This window comes from Bubalus bubalis, chromosome 6 (genome assembly GCF_019923935.1).
Source record: "Bubalus bubalis isolate 160015118507 breed Murrah chromosome 6, NDDB_SH_1, whole genome shotgun sequence".
Taxonomy (NCBI): domain Eukaryota; kingdom Metazoa; phylum Chordata; class Mammalia; order Artiodactyla; family Bovidae; genus Bubalus; species Bubalus bubalis.
The window spans coordinates 86227951-86247314 of NC_059162.1; the positions used below are offsets into that span (position 1 = coordinate 86227951).

Here is a 19364-nt window from a genome sequence, read left to right on the forward strand (position 1 = left end):
GGTATCTTATATCATTAATATAAAGGACACAGATCAAGAGTTTTGAGGGACTAAACTTTTAGAAAATTGGGATAAAGTATGACTATTTCCTACCTCTAGGCAGCAATTCAGTTTTATTCCCAGGGGCTCCAAGATCACATCTAAAACTTATTTTCTTCATTGTGAATGCCCAGCTGGACATAAAATTGACTGAGACAGTCAAAATGCCGTCTAAGGTTTTATTTTCTCTTAGGCATACTTGGTCTGAATGAAGCTAGTTCTCTGGAATAATGATTTCAGCATCTTGCATCCCATAGACTTCTAACTTTCTCAGCTCAGGCCACAGTAGCCTCATTTCACCACGCTCCCTCCTGCCACAGAGTCATTCAAATGCGGTCACCTCTGCCTGAAACACTGTTCACATGCCTCTTCACAGTGTTAATGCACATTAAGTTACATAAGCATCACTTTCTCAAACATTTCCTAGTTTCTCTGACAAGTTCATATTCTCTCTTACATTCTTGGAGCCCCTTTCCCCATTCTTTGTAGCATTTACCTCAGTGGCAGTTTTGTGATGGGTTGTTAATGCTCTCTCCACTACTCTAAACCCTCTAGGAAGACAGAAATCTAGCTGGCTTTGGTTCACCATTATTCTCCTGCATGGAGCACAATGCTTAGTACTGTTAATTTGACAAACAAAAGCAAAGAAAAAAAATAAAAGTCTTTCCTCCCTTTTTATACAGTCATTACTATTACCATGTTTTTGTATCCCAATAGCCCAACCTTCTTACTTTCCCTTCCCCTGAATAAAATTACCAAAAGTTCCTTTTAGTTATTCATAGGATTTGGCATTAGGGCAGCCCACTGTTAGTTCTACTATGATATTTCATGGAGTACTGAAACTTGAGTTGGTTAACTTAGTTACTGTTTGCCAGGGTCTTAACAGAAGTCACAACACACACATACAAACCCACTCCCTCATAAGGACAATGCAAGGTAGGTATTCCTATACAGGTTTAATAGATGAAGAAACTGAGTCTCAGAGAGGTTGAGTGACATATCCAAGGTTCCACAGCCAAGTGGTAGTTCTGGGATTTGATCCCTGGTCCTTCTGACTTGAAAGCTTGTGATTTCTGGTTCTCCCAAATGTAAACTTTTTTTTTTCAGAGCTGATGGGAAATATAAATGTGATAGTATATGATTAAAAAAAAAAAAACTCTTCTAAAGTTGTAAAGCATTGTAGGAACATTAGTCACTGAGTTTCCCAGTTAATTATTACCAATGCACACTGTATTTTTTTATTTGCCTGTGGCTGTGTGCTGTTTTGCTCATCAAAAAAACCAAAAGTTACCAGTTATGGGATTGAAGGAAAACCTAAAATCCAAATCAAGGTAACTTCTAAAAGGGACTTCACAGTTGGCATAATGGTAAAGAATCTGCCTGTCAATGCAGAAGGTGCAAGAGACATGAGTTCAATCCCTGGGTTGGGAAGATCCCCTGGAGTAGGAAATGGCAACCCACCCAAATGTTCTTGCCTGGAAAATTCTATGGACAGAGGAGCCTGGGAGGCTACCATCCATGGAGTCACAAAGAGCTGGACACAGCTGAGCATGCACAAGCGCATACACACACATATACACACACAAACAACCTCTTAAAGTGTTAAGAATGTGATTATGATTTAGAAGCAGACATCTGCTTAGTCTATTATATCCAACTTGGGGGAAAAAAGCTGTGGGAACCCAAAGGTGAAGCTCAGAAAAAGATATTCCCCAAATTTATAAATTGGTAATAATTATATAGGGTCATTTAAGAGGAATGGGTCTTGGAAGACATGATCTGTCACTTAGAGAAGAGTTTGTGTTCAGAGGAGACAGCTGTTAAGATACCAAGAACTAATGTTTTCTGAAGACATAGGATGTGTTAGGAACTATATCTGCAATATTTCCTTTAATATTCATAATATACCAATTAAAGCTCAGAAAAATCAAGCACTTCATGCAAAATCACATATGATGGAGCCAAAACTGAACTCAGGCATCTGACTCTGGTGACTGCATCTTTAAACATTAAAATTTGTAGTTGTTCAGTGTAACCCCATGGACTATAACCTGCCAGGCTCCTTTGTCCATGGGATTTCCATTTCCTTCTCTGGGGATCTTCCTGAACCAGGGATTGAACCCCTGTCTCCTGCATTGGCACACAGATTCTTTACCAGTGAGCCACCAGCAAGGCCTTAAACTTTAAAATTGGCAATGACTAATATATTACTTATTTTATTTATATCAGTTACTTGAAAGCTTGCTTGATACAGTCCAAGATCCAACCATTTCCAGCTGCTTTGGGCAAAGCAGTTTTTGCATCTTCAATATTGAACATTGGACAATGGTTGGGTTCACCTATGTAGGTCTTTTCCTCAGTGACATTCTTCTAGAGCTTACTCCCTTTTAAGTGATAGTATCCAGATTGGCTAAGTGACCAAAATTTACTGAAAAATGTCAAAGAGGAAAGTTGACAAGGAGTAGTGAAATGGAACTGGGGGTCAGAAGATCTGGTTTCTGATATCAGCTCTGTCACTAAGAGGCTGCAAGATGAAAGAAATTCACCCTGACTCCCTGAGTGTTGGTTTTTCATCAATAAAATGAGGGCAATAGAGCAAAATCTTCAAGATCTCTTTTGGCTCTGGTACTCAATGGCTGTCCAGTGGTAGGAAAAGAAGCTGGAGTTTGACCTCACTTTTGGGAGGCTCCCAATTATTTTCCAGATGCCATGCTGAAAAGAGGAACAGTTCCATGAAACCTTATATAACCTCTGACAGTCATTATTTTACAAACTGATGTGGTCATCACTGTTCCGTTATCCTTCTGGCTCTGCAGGGCTATTCCTGGAAGCACCAGCAGCTGAAACAGTACTTTTGGGAATCTAAGGGTGCTGAAGAGTGGGGAACATGGTTACTTCTTTCAGGCCCACTGATAGGAAACAAGGAGTGTCTAGGGAGTGAAGGCTGTTGTCCTCTAGTTGCCAAGGCACACTTACAAATGATAACAGATAACATGTCTACAGGTTTTGTAAATCACATTGTCCTCTGATCCGATATCTCATTTAAGCTTCTCAATAAACTTTATGGAAGGGAAGGTAGGTAACGGGTACTATATGTGACTGAAGGAAAGAAATGGGCTTGGGAAACACACATACACACACGCACACACACAATTTCTCAGCTTCATAGGAGCTACAAAACTCCTTCCTACAACTTCTTCACTTTATCTACTTTATTTATAGCATTGGCAGGAATAATTATTGGAACCATCTCTTGAGAGCAGTGAAGCCAATTTTTTGACACTGAGTCTCTTACCAGTGGCCCCATATTCAAGGAAGGATAGAAATGTCATTAGAAGTTAAACCCAGTCCCCTTTCCTATCCCATCTTCTGCCCATCCTCTATCCCACTCATCCCCACCCCATGCCAAGTCCACTGCTCCAGCGACACCCAACCATTCACTGACATTCTTCTGTATCTTCATGACTTTGTCTGTGCTGTTTCTTCTACCTCACAAGTCATTTTCCCTTTTTTCTTGGTAAAACACTACTCATATTCTTTCAGACACATCTCAAATGCTATCTCATGCGAAGACTTCTTTGATACAACCTCTAGTTATTGGTGACTTCCTGCTCTGCTTGCCCAAATAAGTTGTACATGTCTGCTGCTGCTAAGTTGCTTCAGTTGTGTCCGACTCTGTGCGACCCCATAGACGGCAGCCCACCAGGCTCTGCCGTCCTTGGGATTCTCCAGGCAAGAACACTGGAGTGGGTTGCCATTTCCTTCTGCAATGCATGAAAGTGAAAAGTGAAAGTGAAGTCACTCAGTCGTCTCCGACTCTTAGCGACCCCATGGACTGAAGCCTATCAGGCTCCTCTGTCCATGGGATTTTCCAGGCAAGAGTACTGGAGTGGGGTGCCATTGCCTTCTCCATGTATATCTCTAGATTATTGAAAAACATCAAAAACATTGAGAATGTTAATTCAATTATCTCCACTCCTAATCCCACAGATGTGAGATACACAAGGGATGGACCATGATGAATCCAATTTTTATATCCCTGGTACTTAGCCCAGCACCTAGCACATAGGAGACACTCAGCAGTATTGCTAGAGGGATGGATGCATGATTGGATAGGTCACTAACTTACAGGAAGACCTCTAGGTCATTTCCCATCAGGAAGAAGTTTAATTTTAAAGGGCAAAGTAAGATACTATGATACTCAAAGGATATGTTATTGTCTCAAGTCCTGGACAGACCTTGTTCTGGCACTTGGACAAGAAAGAAAAAGATGTTAAGAGTAGAAAGGATAAGACCAAAGATTCATGGTCAAGGGTAAAGCCTAGTCCACAGCACCCACAGGGATGGTCTCCCTCAGGACAAGGAAGCGATAGTACAACAGACCCTACAGAGCCTAGAAAATATTGCAATTACCTGTGGCTGATGGTTTCTCCAAATATCCCAATGTAAATTACCAAAAACAGCATTGACATCTTGTGATACCAAGATGGTATCAACAAGCAGTTCAGCAAAGCCTGAAATGACAAGGAAGTCTCACACTCTAAGGAACAAATGGATAAATCCTTGTAAACATGTCTAGTTTTATTGGGCAAATTCAGAACATTGAGTATTCACAGATACAAGGATTTTATAATATCTACAGCTATGGATGCTGTTGCTGGACTCAGGCTTCCAACATTGTTCCTGATGAATACTGCTGGTGAAAACTCCTTGGGTATGTTTCCACAATGGGATTTCCTCTTCTTTCCCCAAGGATGTGGTAGAATTAGCAGAAACACTCATGTTTCCTACTTCTATACTCTTATTTAATCCTAGGAAAAGGAACTGCCTAACTGATTCATGAGACTTGGAGGAAAAAACTAGCACCATGGGGCCATTTTAACGAGGAAGTAGAGCCACAGCCTTGAAAGGGGTCAGTGCAGGCGTGGCATGAGTGTCTCTTCTTGAACCACCTCTAGGCCAGTGGGCTCTTGGAGTCTGAGTTTGAATTTAGCAGATCAAACAGCACATCAAGTGCTGAAACAAGCCCAGCCAGGTGTCTTGTCTCTTTGTCCCAGCTCCCTGGCCTGCCAATAAATGGATCAAGTCACTGCCATGCAGTTTTCAGGGCCCAGGCAGGTCCAGAAAAGAGGGTAAGATTCCCTCCATGTTCTTTAATTTAGTCTAACCAAAATCAAAACAACACTTTGCTTCAGGTGTCTCTGCAAAATATTCTCAACTGGTTAGACTCTGGGGCAGAACAGTGGTGAATACTAGCAGATCTATGTCCCCAACATGTACACGTCATTAGTCAAGATCCTTAAGCTATATTTTTAAGCCTAAAGGACAAAAATACCTAAACTGCAGCTTCAGTTAACTGCAGGATTTATTTTACTCTATGAAAAAACTGGTATTCTCAGGGATTCCCTGGTGGCTCAGGGGTAAAGAATTTGTCTTGCAATGCAAGAGATATCAGTTCAACCCCTCGTCCAGGAAGATCCCACATGTTGCAGAGCAACTAAGCCCGTGCACCACAACTACTGAGCCTGTGCTCTAGAGCCCGCTTGCCACAACTACTGAAACCCCCGTACTCTAGCTCAGTCTCTGCAACACGAGAAGCCACCACAATGAGAACCCGTGCACTGCAACTCCAGAGGAGCCCCCACTTGTCATAACTAGAGAAAAAGCCCACGCAGCAACGAAGACCCACCACAGCCAAAAATGAATAAATAAATACACTTAAAAAAAAGTGGCATTCTCTTGAAAATAAGTTGTGCATGTTGCTTTGGGTTTTTTTTTTTGTTGTTTTTTTTTTCTTTCTGAAGGAGTCTAATATTTCCTTTTAGGAAAGTCTCTGACAGACTTGTTGTAGGAATGAGCTCTCACTCAGGTGGGGGTGTGTCTTCCACAGGAGTCCCTGCTTAAGTGGCAAATGGGTTAGTGAAAAAAGGACTATGAACACTGGATTTATGAAACAAAATCATTGTCTATCATCTAATACTATCATTCAATTCAAAAGGAGGTACAGAGTCCATTAACTGTTAGGTTAATTGTTCCCAACTAGTAGGAGCAATTGAAGCCAAAGAGGGACTTATTTATCAAATCCTTTGTTCAAACACATATTCACTCATTCAAGTACATATTTCATCAGTATGTACTAAGTGCCAGATAAAGGGCCCACAGTGTCCCATGCCTAAAACATGGTCTCATAAAGGGAGAGGAAACAAGATAAAAAATGCAGCCTCCCTCCTCTTAAGGAATGGTCCCCTTTACATCTACTTCATCATCATTTCTGCCTCTCATGTAACAGTTAATAACTCCTTCTACTTAGACTTTAAGTTTCTGTGTCGTCTGGCTTCCCTGACCCCAGAAAACAAGTGATCTATAAGCTAACATACTGTACCCTTTTAGGCATTACAAGGCTCTTTCTGTAATGCAAATTACCACTCTATAATTCAGCCATGCTGTACACATTCATAAAATGGCCTGCCCCAATAACACAATGAAACACTTTTCCCAGGAGGATAAAAAGCAACTGGGACATGTTTAAAGAGAGCCTGGATAATCAATTAGAACAGGTACAATGCTGCTTCTCTTCCTAAGGATCCTTCTTCCCTGTTGATTTCTTCCTTCCTATTTGCTTTTGATAGATGTTTAGGATCAGATAGGTAACAAGACAAGGGTTCACACAGAAGGGAAGGTCAAAATCTATTGACACAGATAATTTTATTGGACTACGGGTATATAATTCCTTACAAAATACTGGGCTTGAGGTTTCTCTATCAATTATGAACATGAAATCAACTAGTATAGTTTTAACAACTGTCCAAAAAAAATGTCTACTATATGCTTCTGATTCACAAAACTGTTTTTTTCCCTTCTTTTGTATAATGTTCCCAAACAAAACCACCCAAACATCTCCCTGAAGGAAAGCATTAAGTAGTAACATTTTATCTTTGGAAATTTGCAAGTAGTTACTTAAAACATTGTAAATTTCTTCCCTTGTCCTTGAAATGCACCATATAAATATTGCATTTGATCCTTAACTTACACTTCATAAATAATTTATTTCAAAAATATCCCTCCATAAGACTATCAGCTGCTGAGGTGTTCAGTTTTCGGGGAAAGCATTTATTTACTGCATGAGCCCAGGAAGGCTGGTAAAGACTTGGCTAAAAGCTCCACACGGAACGAATTATGGTAATTATATTAATGGTCAAATCCATGATGTGCTGTTCAAATCTGTTAAAAGGTTTTGCACTGTATTGCCCACGTCTGATGGGCAATGAGTCCACCGGAAATGTTTAACACTTCATAGGGAAGCTTCCAAGATACATTTCTCATAGTTCCAAGAATTGCAACAGACTGTCTGGAGGTAACTTTCAGAGGAGTCTCTGAAAGTCACAATTGGGAGTGCATGTTTATCTCTTTAACATCCTCCACTTCTGGTTCAGACTGAAACTACAAGCTCAAGTCACCAGAAATGAAAATCAAAGGAAACATCACACAATTAATTTTGATGAATGGGTAAGTTTTAATTCACGTATGGTAATATTCTGGTTAATGATATGTCTCCTTAGGACATCCATTAAAAATCCATTAACTTAACAGGCAAAATCTAATAAAGTTACTCTGGAAACTTTCTGTGAGGTTAACATTATAGACTTTAATGAATATTTCCTGTAGGTATTGCTCTATTAGCAGAGCTAATATACTTATTAAACATGGATCTTGTGCTGGGTGGGGGAGGGGAGCACAAAAAGATGAAAATAATCAGAAAATCAGAGTTGAGGTTGGACCCAAGCTACCTAAAATCCTGCTAAAATTAGTAAAGAGCGCTAGAGCTTTTAGAAGTGAAAATTGTGGATATCACAGTACCAGCCACCCCAGTCATTCATTTATCCTTATCCACTTACTAATCAAAGAGAAATTTAGCTGCTAAAATGTGCCATGTCTTGTGCTGGGACCATAATACGAAGGTAAACAAGTGAAAATTCACAGGTCAAGAAGCTTACAGTTTACAGTAAAATCAAGACATCTAACAGGTAATCAATGTATACTATAATAAAGCTGCATTCAACACACCATGGGAATACTCAGGAACAAACAACTAAATCTGAGGGAAAGGGTGGGCAAATAAATTTTAAAAATCACTGAAACAATGAAGCAACTGAAGTTGAAATTTGTGTTCCAGTAAACTATTAGCTCTTCTAGGCTACCCCACAGGGAAAGTTTTAATTCTGGACATCACTTATTGATTCTGCATGTGGTTACAGAAAGCTCCTTCTCTCTCTGATTCTAATCTAAAAACAAGGTAACAGTATACTTTTGTCACTGGTTGTGAAAATTACATGCAACAAGGTACATAAAAACACATAGAAATGTGCTTGAAATACAGAAGGGGAAGGAGGTTTAGCATTTATTTATTGCCTACTATAGACTCCAATCAATATTATTTGGAAGTCAATACAGTGTCATGGTTAAGGCAGGATTTGGAATCCTCCAAACATAGGTTTGAATTCTGCCTCTACCATTTGCAAACTCTGCAACCATAGGTTAGACATCCTTCCCTTTTCTGAACCTTGGCTGCTTCAGCTGTAGAACAGGATAACTAAAAATAACTCTGTTATGAAAATTTTGAAAGATAATGGTTGTAATGCAATAGTACCACGTCTCAGAAACAATACACTATTACTTTTAATTCTACCATTAACTACATCTTTCATAGACAAGACTATAGAGATTAAAAAATGCATTATGAGATTTGTCTAAGTTCACACAATTAATGCTAAAACTAAAACTACCCTTGCTCCCAGTTCCATGTTTTAGATCCAACTTTCCTGCAGTCCTCAATTAGATGACAATAGTCCTGCCCCTGAGACCCAGTCTTGATGATTCTTCTTTGAGGCAGGGAACTTATGGGGTACCTCCAGAACATCAGACTGGAGAATTAGGACTTAGGGGCTCTGCTTTAGTGCCAATGACCAATGAACTAGTACCCTGGGGCTGTAGGCTACATTGTGTACCCAAGATTCATATGTTAAAGGTCTAGCCTTCAATGTGATTGCAATTGGAGATTAGAGTTGATAAGGAGGTACTCATCTCACACGCTAGCAAAGTAATGCTCAAAATTCTTCAAGCAAGGCTTCAACAGTACATGAATCAAGAACTTCTAGACGCTTAAGTTGGACTTAGAAAAGGCAGAGGAACCAGAGATCAAATTACCAACATACGTTGGATCATCAACAAAGCAACAGAGATCCAGAAAAACACCTATTTCTGCTTTATTGACCATGCCAAAGCCTTTGACTATGGGGATCACAACAAACTGTGGAAAATTCTGAAAGAGATGGAATACCAGACCACCTTACCTGCCTCTTGAGAAATGTGTATGCGGGTCAAGAACCAACAGTTAGAACCAGACAAGGACATGGTTGGAGCTTGGGCAAGGAGTATATCGAGGCTGTATATTGTCTCCCTGATTATTTAACTTCTATGCAGAGTACATCATGAGAAATGCCAGACTGGATGAAGTACAAGCTGGAATCAAGACTGAAGGAAGAAATATCAATAACCTCAGATATGAAGATGACACCACCCTTACGGCAGAATGAAAAGAGGAACTAAAGAGCCTCTTGATGAGTGAGAGAGTGAAAAATTTGGCTTAAAACTCCACATTTAAAAAACTAAGATCATGGCATCTGATCCCATCACTTCATGGCAACTAGATAGGGAAACAATGGAAGCAGTGAGAAACTTTATTTTCTTGGGCTCCAAAATCACTGCAGATGGTGACTGCAGCCATGAAATTAAAAGACGCTTGCTCTTTGGAAGAAAAGTTATGACCAACCTAGACAGCATATTAAAAAGCAGAGACGTTACTTTGCCAACAAAGGTCCATCTAGTCAAAGCTATGGTTTTTCCAGTAGTCATGTGTGGATGTGAGAGTTGGACCAGAAAGAAAGCTGAGTGCCGAAGAATGCTTTTGAACTGTGGTGTTGGAGAAGGCTCTTGAGAGTCTCTAGGACTGAACGGAGATCAAACCAGTCAATCCTAAAGGAAATCAGTCCTGAATATTCGTTGGAGAGACCGATGCTGAAGCTGAAGCTCCAATACTTTGGCCACCCAATGTGAAGAACTGACTCATTGGAAAAGACTCTGATGTTGGAAAAGAGTGAAGACAGGAGAATAAGGCGATAAGAGAGGATGCAATGGTTGGATGGCATCACTGACTCGATGGACATGAGTTTGAGCAATCTTCAGGAGTTGGTGATGGACAGGGAAGCCTGATGTACTGCAATCCAAGGGGTCGCAAAGAGTCAGACGTGACTGAGCAACTAAACTGAACTGAACCTCCCAGTCCATGTCAATTCAAACAACTATGCCTATATTGTACACATTCTGTCAGTAGGTATTTATCAACATCTTCTATGCCAAGATACTCAAGGGTAAGGCAGATACAGTTCCTGCTCTCCAGAAGCTTGTGGCTTAGTATCATTTTTCTCTCTGGCTGCCTGGCTCCAAGTGGTGTGAATATCTAGAATTTTAAGGTACTATATGCTTTAAAGTATTAACAGTTTTTATACCCTGTGAAGTTATATTCCCTCATCAGTTGAGGGTCTATCACACTCAGACTCTAATCTAAGTATGGACTATGGATGTTTGTTTCAATGAAGCTCAAACTGGATTTAGATGCTAAATATTGGAATTCTGCCTAACCCTGCTGGAGGTAAGTTATACAGCCACATCAGCCCCCTCAAGTCTCCAATAGCCCAAGGAGGACGTCTGCTTTGGTAGGAAAGTATAGAGTTAGAGACTGCAGTCCTAATAATGACCCTACAAGAGCAGACAAAAGAACTGAATCTCAGTCTTTCCATGTGAAAATTGGAAATAGCTAGACAAATAGGTTTGTGAGAGCCAAATGAGATAAATGAATTAATCACCTACCAAACCACCAACCAAAGGACTTAGAATGCTACTAACGACTAATGATCGCTGGTTTGCTTTCTTCTTCTCTTCCTCTGGTCCCAAGCTCCTACCCTTCTCCACAAGCTCCAATCTTACAGTGGTTTCAGTTGAGCTACAGAAAGTCCAGAAGGGTTCTTTTGCATACTACCCTGGCTCTGTTCTTTTCCCTAGATTTAGCTATGAGTAGTTCAGCAGACCATGCTCAGCTGAGCTATGCTGTCTACAGCACAGAAGTACAGATGCTACTTGGATCTTTCATATTTCTGTCCTTATATTCTCGAAATGTAAGACAGTAGTCATGAGGACTCGACCAGAGAAAAGTTGGACTGAAATAATCTCTATGTGACTCAGTTATCAACGGCGGTTGAAACTGTAGCAGACACTACTCTTTTCACCCACATTTCACCCATATTTCACAGCACAGCTCTCAGTTTCTGGTCTGTCACATGGATGGCCACAAAGCCGCTTGGCCAATTACCACATTTCCCAGCCACCCCTGCAGCCTAGTGGGGCTTCGTTAAGAAGCGCTGGTATACAGGCTGTGATCAGAAATGAACTGGTCCATTTTTCTGTTATGCTTCCTCCAAAGGAATGTGGATGGATTCTTCTGGTCCTTTTCTTTCTTCTCAATCCCTAGCTGGGAACTGATGAGAACTGAAGGAGCAATTTGGACCCAAACTTGGAGGTCATCTTATAAGAAAGGCAGAGCTGCCTGCTAATCACTTACTTCAGTTCTAATACATAACAGGGAAATACTCTGCCATCCTGTTTAATTCACAGTACTTTAAAATTGTCTTGTTCCAACCTCCTAGCCCACACACTAAACAATACAGAAGTATTTTCTTTCATCAGGTGTAATATCTTACCTGATGATAGCTTAATAGAAAGGTAGGTAGTAACTATATGAAATAAGCATCTTTCTGTGACATGAATATGAACTTTATCTTGAAACTTTAACATATCAGCTACCGTTATATATACCTAGTATCTGAATTATTTTACAGGTAAATACTACCTACTTGTCATCCACTCCTTTACTACCTAGTTAGTGCCACATAAAACTGGAAGTCAGGGGTCCTAAGGCTTTAGTCAGGAACAACTGGCTCACATTCCAGTTTATGCTTTGTTCCTGATCCTTCCAATTTTGATCTCTTCAATTATTTTTATTTTCCTGTTCATGGCCTTACCTGGTTCCTTGAACCTAAATCACCACACATTTTCCAAGTTCTGACTGGGATGATCCATAAATACCTTTGATTATGTTATTTCCAGCTGCTCCATGCAAATATCTTCCCCAGTCTAGTGGCATGTCTAAGAGTCTACATTTCAAGGCAGATTATCATAGCTCAGTTACTATAAGCCCCAATACAAAGGCCTATTAGTCATGGACTACCCATCATAGCTTACTAGCTTCTCTTTGAAAAATAGGGATGTGTTCCTATATTTTAATTTAGATAAAAACAAAAAGCAAACACCAATATCTTCATGTATACGTACACATAATCAGAAAAATATATATTATTTTTTACCAATTTTGCTGTAATTATCTGTAATCAAGTCTTCCAAACCAACCATCTTCCAGAAACTGTCGTCCCAGCCTTTCTCTGCAGAGTATGTCCATTTGCACACCAGGGAGCAGAGAGACCTAGGGAAATAGGAGCGAGGTAGAACCAATAATATGAGCCAGGCTTCCTTTATATTTTGCCAAACACTTGTTCAGATAACTGCAATAGTGAAAAAACAGAATAAACTGAAGTAATTATTCACCCCTGATTAAATCATAAGTCCTCAGTGACATCTGTTAATGATGGAGAACATCTTCTTTCACTTTCAAAAGGGTTGCCGCCCTTTATTTAGATCTGACTAAACAGTATATATAAAAATATTTGCATGTATATTTCTATTCATATTTATATGAAATTTATGAGATAACCAGAAATTACAACAATGACTAGTTACCTGGGATTCTCTAGGCAAGAATACTGCCATGCTCTCCTCCAAGGGATCTTCCCAACCCAGGGATGGAACCCAAGGTATTCCACATTGCAGGCAGATTCTTCACTGTCTAAGCCACCAGGGAAGCCCAAGAATACTGGAGTGGGTAGCCTATCCCTTCTCCAGGGGATCTTCCCAACCCAGGAATTGAACCAGGGTCTCCTGCATTGCAGGCGGATTGTTTACCAGCTGAGCTACTAGGGAAGCCCTGAGATAAACAGAAATTAAATCAATGACTAGCTATTTGATGATACTGAGCATTATTATTAAGTTTTAGGTATGAAATTGATACTTTTGGCTATGTTTTGAAAAAGGCTTCTTAGCTAACTGATACATATTGAAACACTGATGTATAAAATGATATAGTATCTGGGATCTACTATAAAATAGCAAGTGAAGGGGAAGTGAATGACATTGCAGATGGAGCAGAATTGGCCATGGGTTGGTAGCTGTGGGGCTGAGGGTGGTTAAATGGGTGTTCATTATATGTCTCTATTCTGTACATGTTCAAACTTCTCTGTGATAAAAAAATAAAAAAAACAAAAAGGTGCCTGGTATAGATGTGATCACTGCAGTCTAAAGCAATATTCAACAGGAGGAAGACTGAGTGCTAGATGGCCTTTTCCTTTATGGCTTCATGTCTCATCAATTCCCTCTTCAGTTCAGTTCAGTTGCTCACTTGTGTCTGACTCTTTGCGACCCCATGAATTGCAGCACTCCAGGCCTCCCTGTCCATCACCAACTCCCGGAGTTCACTCAAACTCATGTCCATCAAGTCAGTGATGCCATTCAGCCATCTCATCCTCTGTCATCCCCTTTTCCTCCTGCCCCCAATCCCTCCCAGCATCAGAATCTTTTCCAGTGAGTCAACTCTTCGCATGAGATGGAGCAACCCCACGTCCAAGGAGCGGTGGCTGCACAGGCACAGGAGGGCCTAGAGGAGCTACTTCACATTCAAGGTCAAGAAGGGCGGTGGTAAGGAGATACCCCTCGTCCAAGGTAAGGAGCAGCGGCTGCGCTTTGCTGGAGCAGCCATGAAGAGATACCCCACGTCCAAGGTAAGAGAAACCCAAGTAAGATGGTAGGTGTTGCAAGAGGGCATCAGAGGACAGATAATTCCCTCTTAGTGTTCTATATTCCAGCAATAAAAAATCCTTTGGAGTGCCCTAAAAAAGTCACATTCTTGCATACTTCTGTGCTTGTACACTTCTCTTCTATGTGCTTGCAAAATTCTTCAGCCTGATAACTTCCTTTAGTCTAGACCGAGACCTCAGTTCTAGTTTAGATGTTCCTGCTCTGACATCACAGAGCAAGCATCAAATCTATTAGAGACCTTATCACACTGAGTAATTAACCGCTTCTTTGTTGATCTTCTTCCCAACAGCCCCAAGCCTTCCAATCTATTCTCCATTGTGTCCAGAGAAAATGTTCTAAAGTAAAATCTGATGGTACCAACTCCTGATTAAAACCCTTCAATTGCTCCTCACTCCCTTCAGGAAAAAGTCCAGTCCTCAGCTAGGCTTGAATGACACTTTGTGATATGACCATGTTGACCCCAGCTTCCTCTCCTGTCGTTCCTATCCTTGCTTTCTTCATTCTACACTAATGAATTGTTTGAAGCTTTCCATAATGGGTCTTGATTGCTCACTTCTCAGTGCCTTGAACCTCTGCTCTATTCTGCCCAAAATGTTCTTCCCTGTTATGTCTGACTGCTGATTAGCCTTCCTGACTCAGTTCAGACTCCCCTTTTTATGAAGCCCCAATGGAGGAGGGCAATGGAGAAGCAATGGCACCCCACTCCAGCACTCTTGCCTGGAAAATCCCATGGACAGAGGAGCCTGGTAGGCTGCAGTCCATGGGGTCGCACAGAGTCGGACACGACTGAAGCGACTTTGCAGCAGCAGCAATGGAGGTCCAGCTGAGTCCAAAGCCTCTTCTCCAGGTTCAACGTTCTCATACCCATATCTTAATACTCAGCACCGTCATTGTCCTTGCCCCTTCCCATCTCTATTTCTCCCACTAAACCAGCAATACCTTCAGAGGAGAACCTACCTTAATCATCTCCAGATCGCCAGTATTCACATCCAGCCAGAGCTCAAGCCACAGTGAATACTGATCAAATGGAAGCCCTGGAGAATAAATGTAGTCTGTCCACATTACCACAGCTAAGTGATAAACCTGGAGAGTTCTTGCAGTTTTATAAATAAAGCAAAACCTATCTATTTCATAGAGCCAGCAGTTTTGGCCTATCTGATTCAGTCATTAAACTGACTCACTCATTCACTCACTCGCTTAATAAATATTTAGTATTCAGTCATTATGACCCTGGCACTATGCTAGGTCCTGGGGATCCAGTTATATGCAAAACAGTCGGCCTGCTGCTCACCTATACGCTAACGATATAATTGAGGAGACAGTGCTCAAATAATCACACCTAAAGTCACATCCTAACAAAAAGTTCTGAAGGAAGTAGAGAGAGAAATGGAAAGTTTTAGCAGGAGGAACTGGCAGGAGAAAGAGGGAGAAAGTGTCAGGGAGGACTTCACAGAAGAGCTCACCTTCTGTGAGATCTCAATGCCTTCTGAAAGCAAACAAACATTACTTATCATTATTTTTTTCACATGTGGCATAGACGGAAGATTCTAGGATCAGGAAGATCCCTTGGAGAAGGAAATGGCAACCCACTCCAGTATTCTTGCCTGGAGAATCCCATGGTCAGAGGACACCGGCAGGCTACAGTCCATGGGGTCGTAAGAGTCAGACATGACTTAGCAACTCCGCCACCACCATCACAGACGACAGGACACGCTGAACTAAGCTAAGTGGCATGGATATATTGAAGGAACACTAGTCCCATTGGAAACAATACGTCTGTGTGAAACCCTTCACCTGACTTAAGCAAAATAATTTTTTGAGGTTTAAAGAAAGACACTACCTATGAAGCATGTTCTGAAGAATATGCAATAGGATAACTCTTCCTGGCACAATGCCTGAAATTTTGACGTTTTAGAAGCTATGATAAGTCACTGGAAAGAGCAATGTGATGAAACAATATGGTGTGCAAGGATTGTGTCTTATGATCCACCCACATAGGACAACTCTTCACTCCCCAAATGCTCCACTCATTTGCAGACTTCTGGGACCACCCTCTACTCTGTCCTATCTATCATTAACTCAGTGTTGCTCCATGCACACATCCTTGTCTACCTGGAAAATTCCATGTCTTTCTCATGGTCCAGCTCTTCTGCACAGGTTTCCTCACTACCTCCAAGCTAACTTCATGGCTATCTCCTTTGAAGTAGCATTACAACTTGGAAATATTTCACTGTATTTCTTAACAGCTGAGATAGGTTGAGTTCATGGCCCCCAGTCTTCCAATCTCTAAATATCCACACCCTTTGCCACTTAATCTGTAGTGCTGCACCTCCTCCTCCTCTCAACCCCCACAGTGGGCAGAGCCTCCTTTCCTACTTCAAGATTTTGGATATTGTCACACAACTGGATTTGGCCAAAAGAATGAGGCAGAAACAACTGCATTCCAGTTTCAAGTCTAAGCTAAAAGCAGCATTATATGTTTCTGCTTGCTCTATTGCACTTCCGGTATTGCTGTGAGAAGATCATGCAGGATTAGCTCACTGGTCCCAGGAGGAGGCCAAGAGGTATGTGGGTAGAGGAATGACCACCAAGTCCAGTCTGGATCACACATCCCCAGGCAGCCAAGACCTGAGGGAGTGAGTACAGCTGAGAACAGAAGAACCACCCTACAGAACAGAGTCTAAATGTTGTGTCCATGAGGCAGATAAATGATTATTGTGTTGAACTACTGAGCACTGGTGTGATTCATAACACAGCAAGAGTTAAACAACAGTTTATAGCATAACTAACTTATCCCACATAGACTGTCTGTGCGATCCCCAATAAGAGCAAGGAGAGGGATGTCTATCTCACAGCCAGTTAGAATAAGTGGCCAGAGAGTGTGCTTGGAGTAAAGATGACTGAGCCCAACAGGCAGGAACTGTTATAGCTCCAGGTGCCTCTGGTAACTCCATCCTCCATTAGGTTTATCCAAACACTATGAGGGTCTATCTCATTTGGGTCTCTAAATCAGCTCTTGGATAAAATGGACATGTGAATGTGGCAGAATTGGCAAAATTTAGAGGCGTGACAGAGGATGAGATGGTTAGATAGCATCAGACTCAATGGACACGAGTTTGAGCCAACTCCAGGAGACAGTGAGACAGGGAAGCCTGGTGTGCTGCAGTCCATGGGGTTGCAAAGTGTCAGACACAACTGAGAGACTGAACAACAACAAGAGAGCACAACCGAGGCCACAGCGTCTCTGGAAATCTCCAGGAGAGAGATAGCAAATACAGGACTTCATCTCCTTAGTAAGTAAAGGCAAGTTTCCAGAAGTAGAACAAAAGGTCTGCCTCCCTCTGAGGCTTCTACGAAGACCACATTTTGTCATTCCCTCAAGCATTTCAGTGAACAACCTGCACTCTCAGGACAGCTATTCACCTTCAGGCAAGCTGACCTATCAGCGTGTGTGTGTGTGTGTGTGTCTGTATGTGTCTGTGTGTGTGTCTGTCTTTGTGTGTGTGTGTCTGTCTGTGTGTCCGTGTGTGTGTGTGTGTCTGTGTGTGTGTGTCTGTGTATCTGTGTGTGTCTGTCTGTGTGTGTGTGTGTCTGTTCTGTCTATGTGTCTGTGTGTGTCTGTGTGTGTGTATCTGTGTGTGTGTGTGTGTGTCTGTGTGTGTGTGTCTGTTCTATGTGTCTGTGTGTGTCTGTCTGTGTGCATGTGTCTGTGTGTGTCTGTCTCTGTGTGTGTGTCTGTCTCTGTGTGTGTGTGTGTAAGCTGACCTATCAGCGTGTGTGTGTGTGTAAGCTGACCTATCAGTGTGTGTGTGTGTCTGTGTGTGTCTGTGTGTGTGTGTCTGTCTTTGTGTGTCTGTGTGTGTGTGTGTGTAGGCATGGGTGAGAGGAGTGATTTGCAGGATTAGAATTAAAGACAGGAACCTGCAGATGGCAGGGGCTCCGCTAGCAGGGTGAACTGCTTCCAAGACTGGCAGGAAAGGAGAGCTGCATCTGCCCAGGGAAAAGGGCCCCTCACTATTTGTTCCTTGCCAGCCAGAATACCATGGCAGAAACTGCTGTATCCTTCACTGCTTTCAGGTTTTTTTAACATCAAAGAGACACTAAAAGCCTACAGCCTACATGACAGTTGAAAGAACATAAATTAAGGAGAAGGCAAAATGAAAACAATACCTAACTTAGGGGACTAGTTCACCCAAGAGAAGATCCATACAGAAGGCCTCCAAGAGAAAGGTCTCAGTGACATAGAAATGATGAAAAAAAAAAATTGGAAGAGAATACCAATAAGGAAAGCAATGAGAAATCAGAAGGGAGCAAGAAAGACTCTGAACTAAAGCTATGAATTTTAAAATTTATTAAAAATTTCCTTAGAAGAACTAAATAAAACACTGGCACTGTTAAAAATTGAATTAATGATCTATAAGACAAAGTGAGCAAAATATCTTACTACTTGTAACAAAGACACAAAAGAAGAAATAATGAGGGAATCAATAAGGGGCCTTTTGAAGGACAGATCTGGCAGCTTAACACAAAAATAAAAGGAATTCCAGAAGGGATTTTTTTTTTTTAAGGAGAAAAGGAAAAAAAAACAAAAAAGAAAAGTTGAAGGAGATACTCTAATTAAACAAATACAGTACTAGGTTTTTGTTTTTCTTTTTAAACTGGCTGAAGCAAGATTTAAGCCTGCAGATGAAAAGTCTCATTAAGTTCAGGAAGCGAATCCAGGAAATATTTGAATTTCAAGTGTAAACAGAAAATTATACAAACTTCCAGACAGAAAGAGTAAGTTAGAAATTAAGGCAAGAAACAAAGGCAAACTAAGCCTAGCTAAGGAATTCTCATCTACAACTCTGGAATGTAGAAGATGGAAGAAAAATGTACAGATCATTAACAAAAATGATCCAAGAATCCTATATTTAGGCAAAATATTACTCAGCTGTTAGGGGAAAGTAAAACATTTTCAGAGTGCAAGGATTCTAAAGTAAACTTCCCATATATGTTCTCTGAGGATAGCATTTGAGAAAGAACATAACCAGAAAAGCAATGGGTTCTGAGGAACTATATCAACAGAGTGGAAACTAAAGACTAGAGGAAGCAGTGGTGGTGAAACCTGATGTTAATTCATATTCTCTCTCTATGTGTATATACATATGTGTATGTGTGTGTGTGTGTGTATATATATATATATGTATATATATCATAAATATTGCTGTTGTTGTTATTCAGTTGCTAAGTGTCCAACTGTTTGTGATCCCATGTATTGAAGCATGCCAGGCTCCTCTGTCCTCCAC

At 41.0% G+C, this 19364-nt stretch overlaps 1 protein-coding gene across 14 annotated transcripts in view; it reads right to left on the minus strand.

The window, feature by feature from the left end:
• The window catches only part of FGGY (FGGY carbohydrate kinase domain containing), a 508405-nt gene that overhangs the window by 307056 nt on the left and 181985 nt on the right, over positions 1–19364 (minus strand). For all 14 annotated transcript variants that reach the window (XM_044944924.2, XM_044944922.2, XM_044944923.2 and 11 more), the window contains one exon: positions 12516–12631. In XM_044944924.2, coding sequence (XP_044800859.1) covers positions 12516–12631 — 116 coding nt within the window. The remainder of the gene's footprint in view (positions 1–12515; positions 12632–19364) is intronic.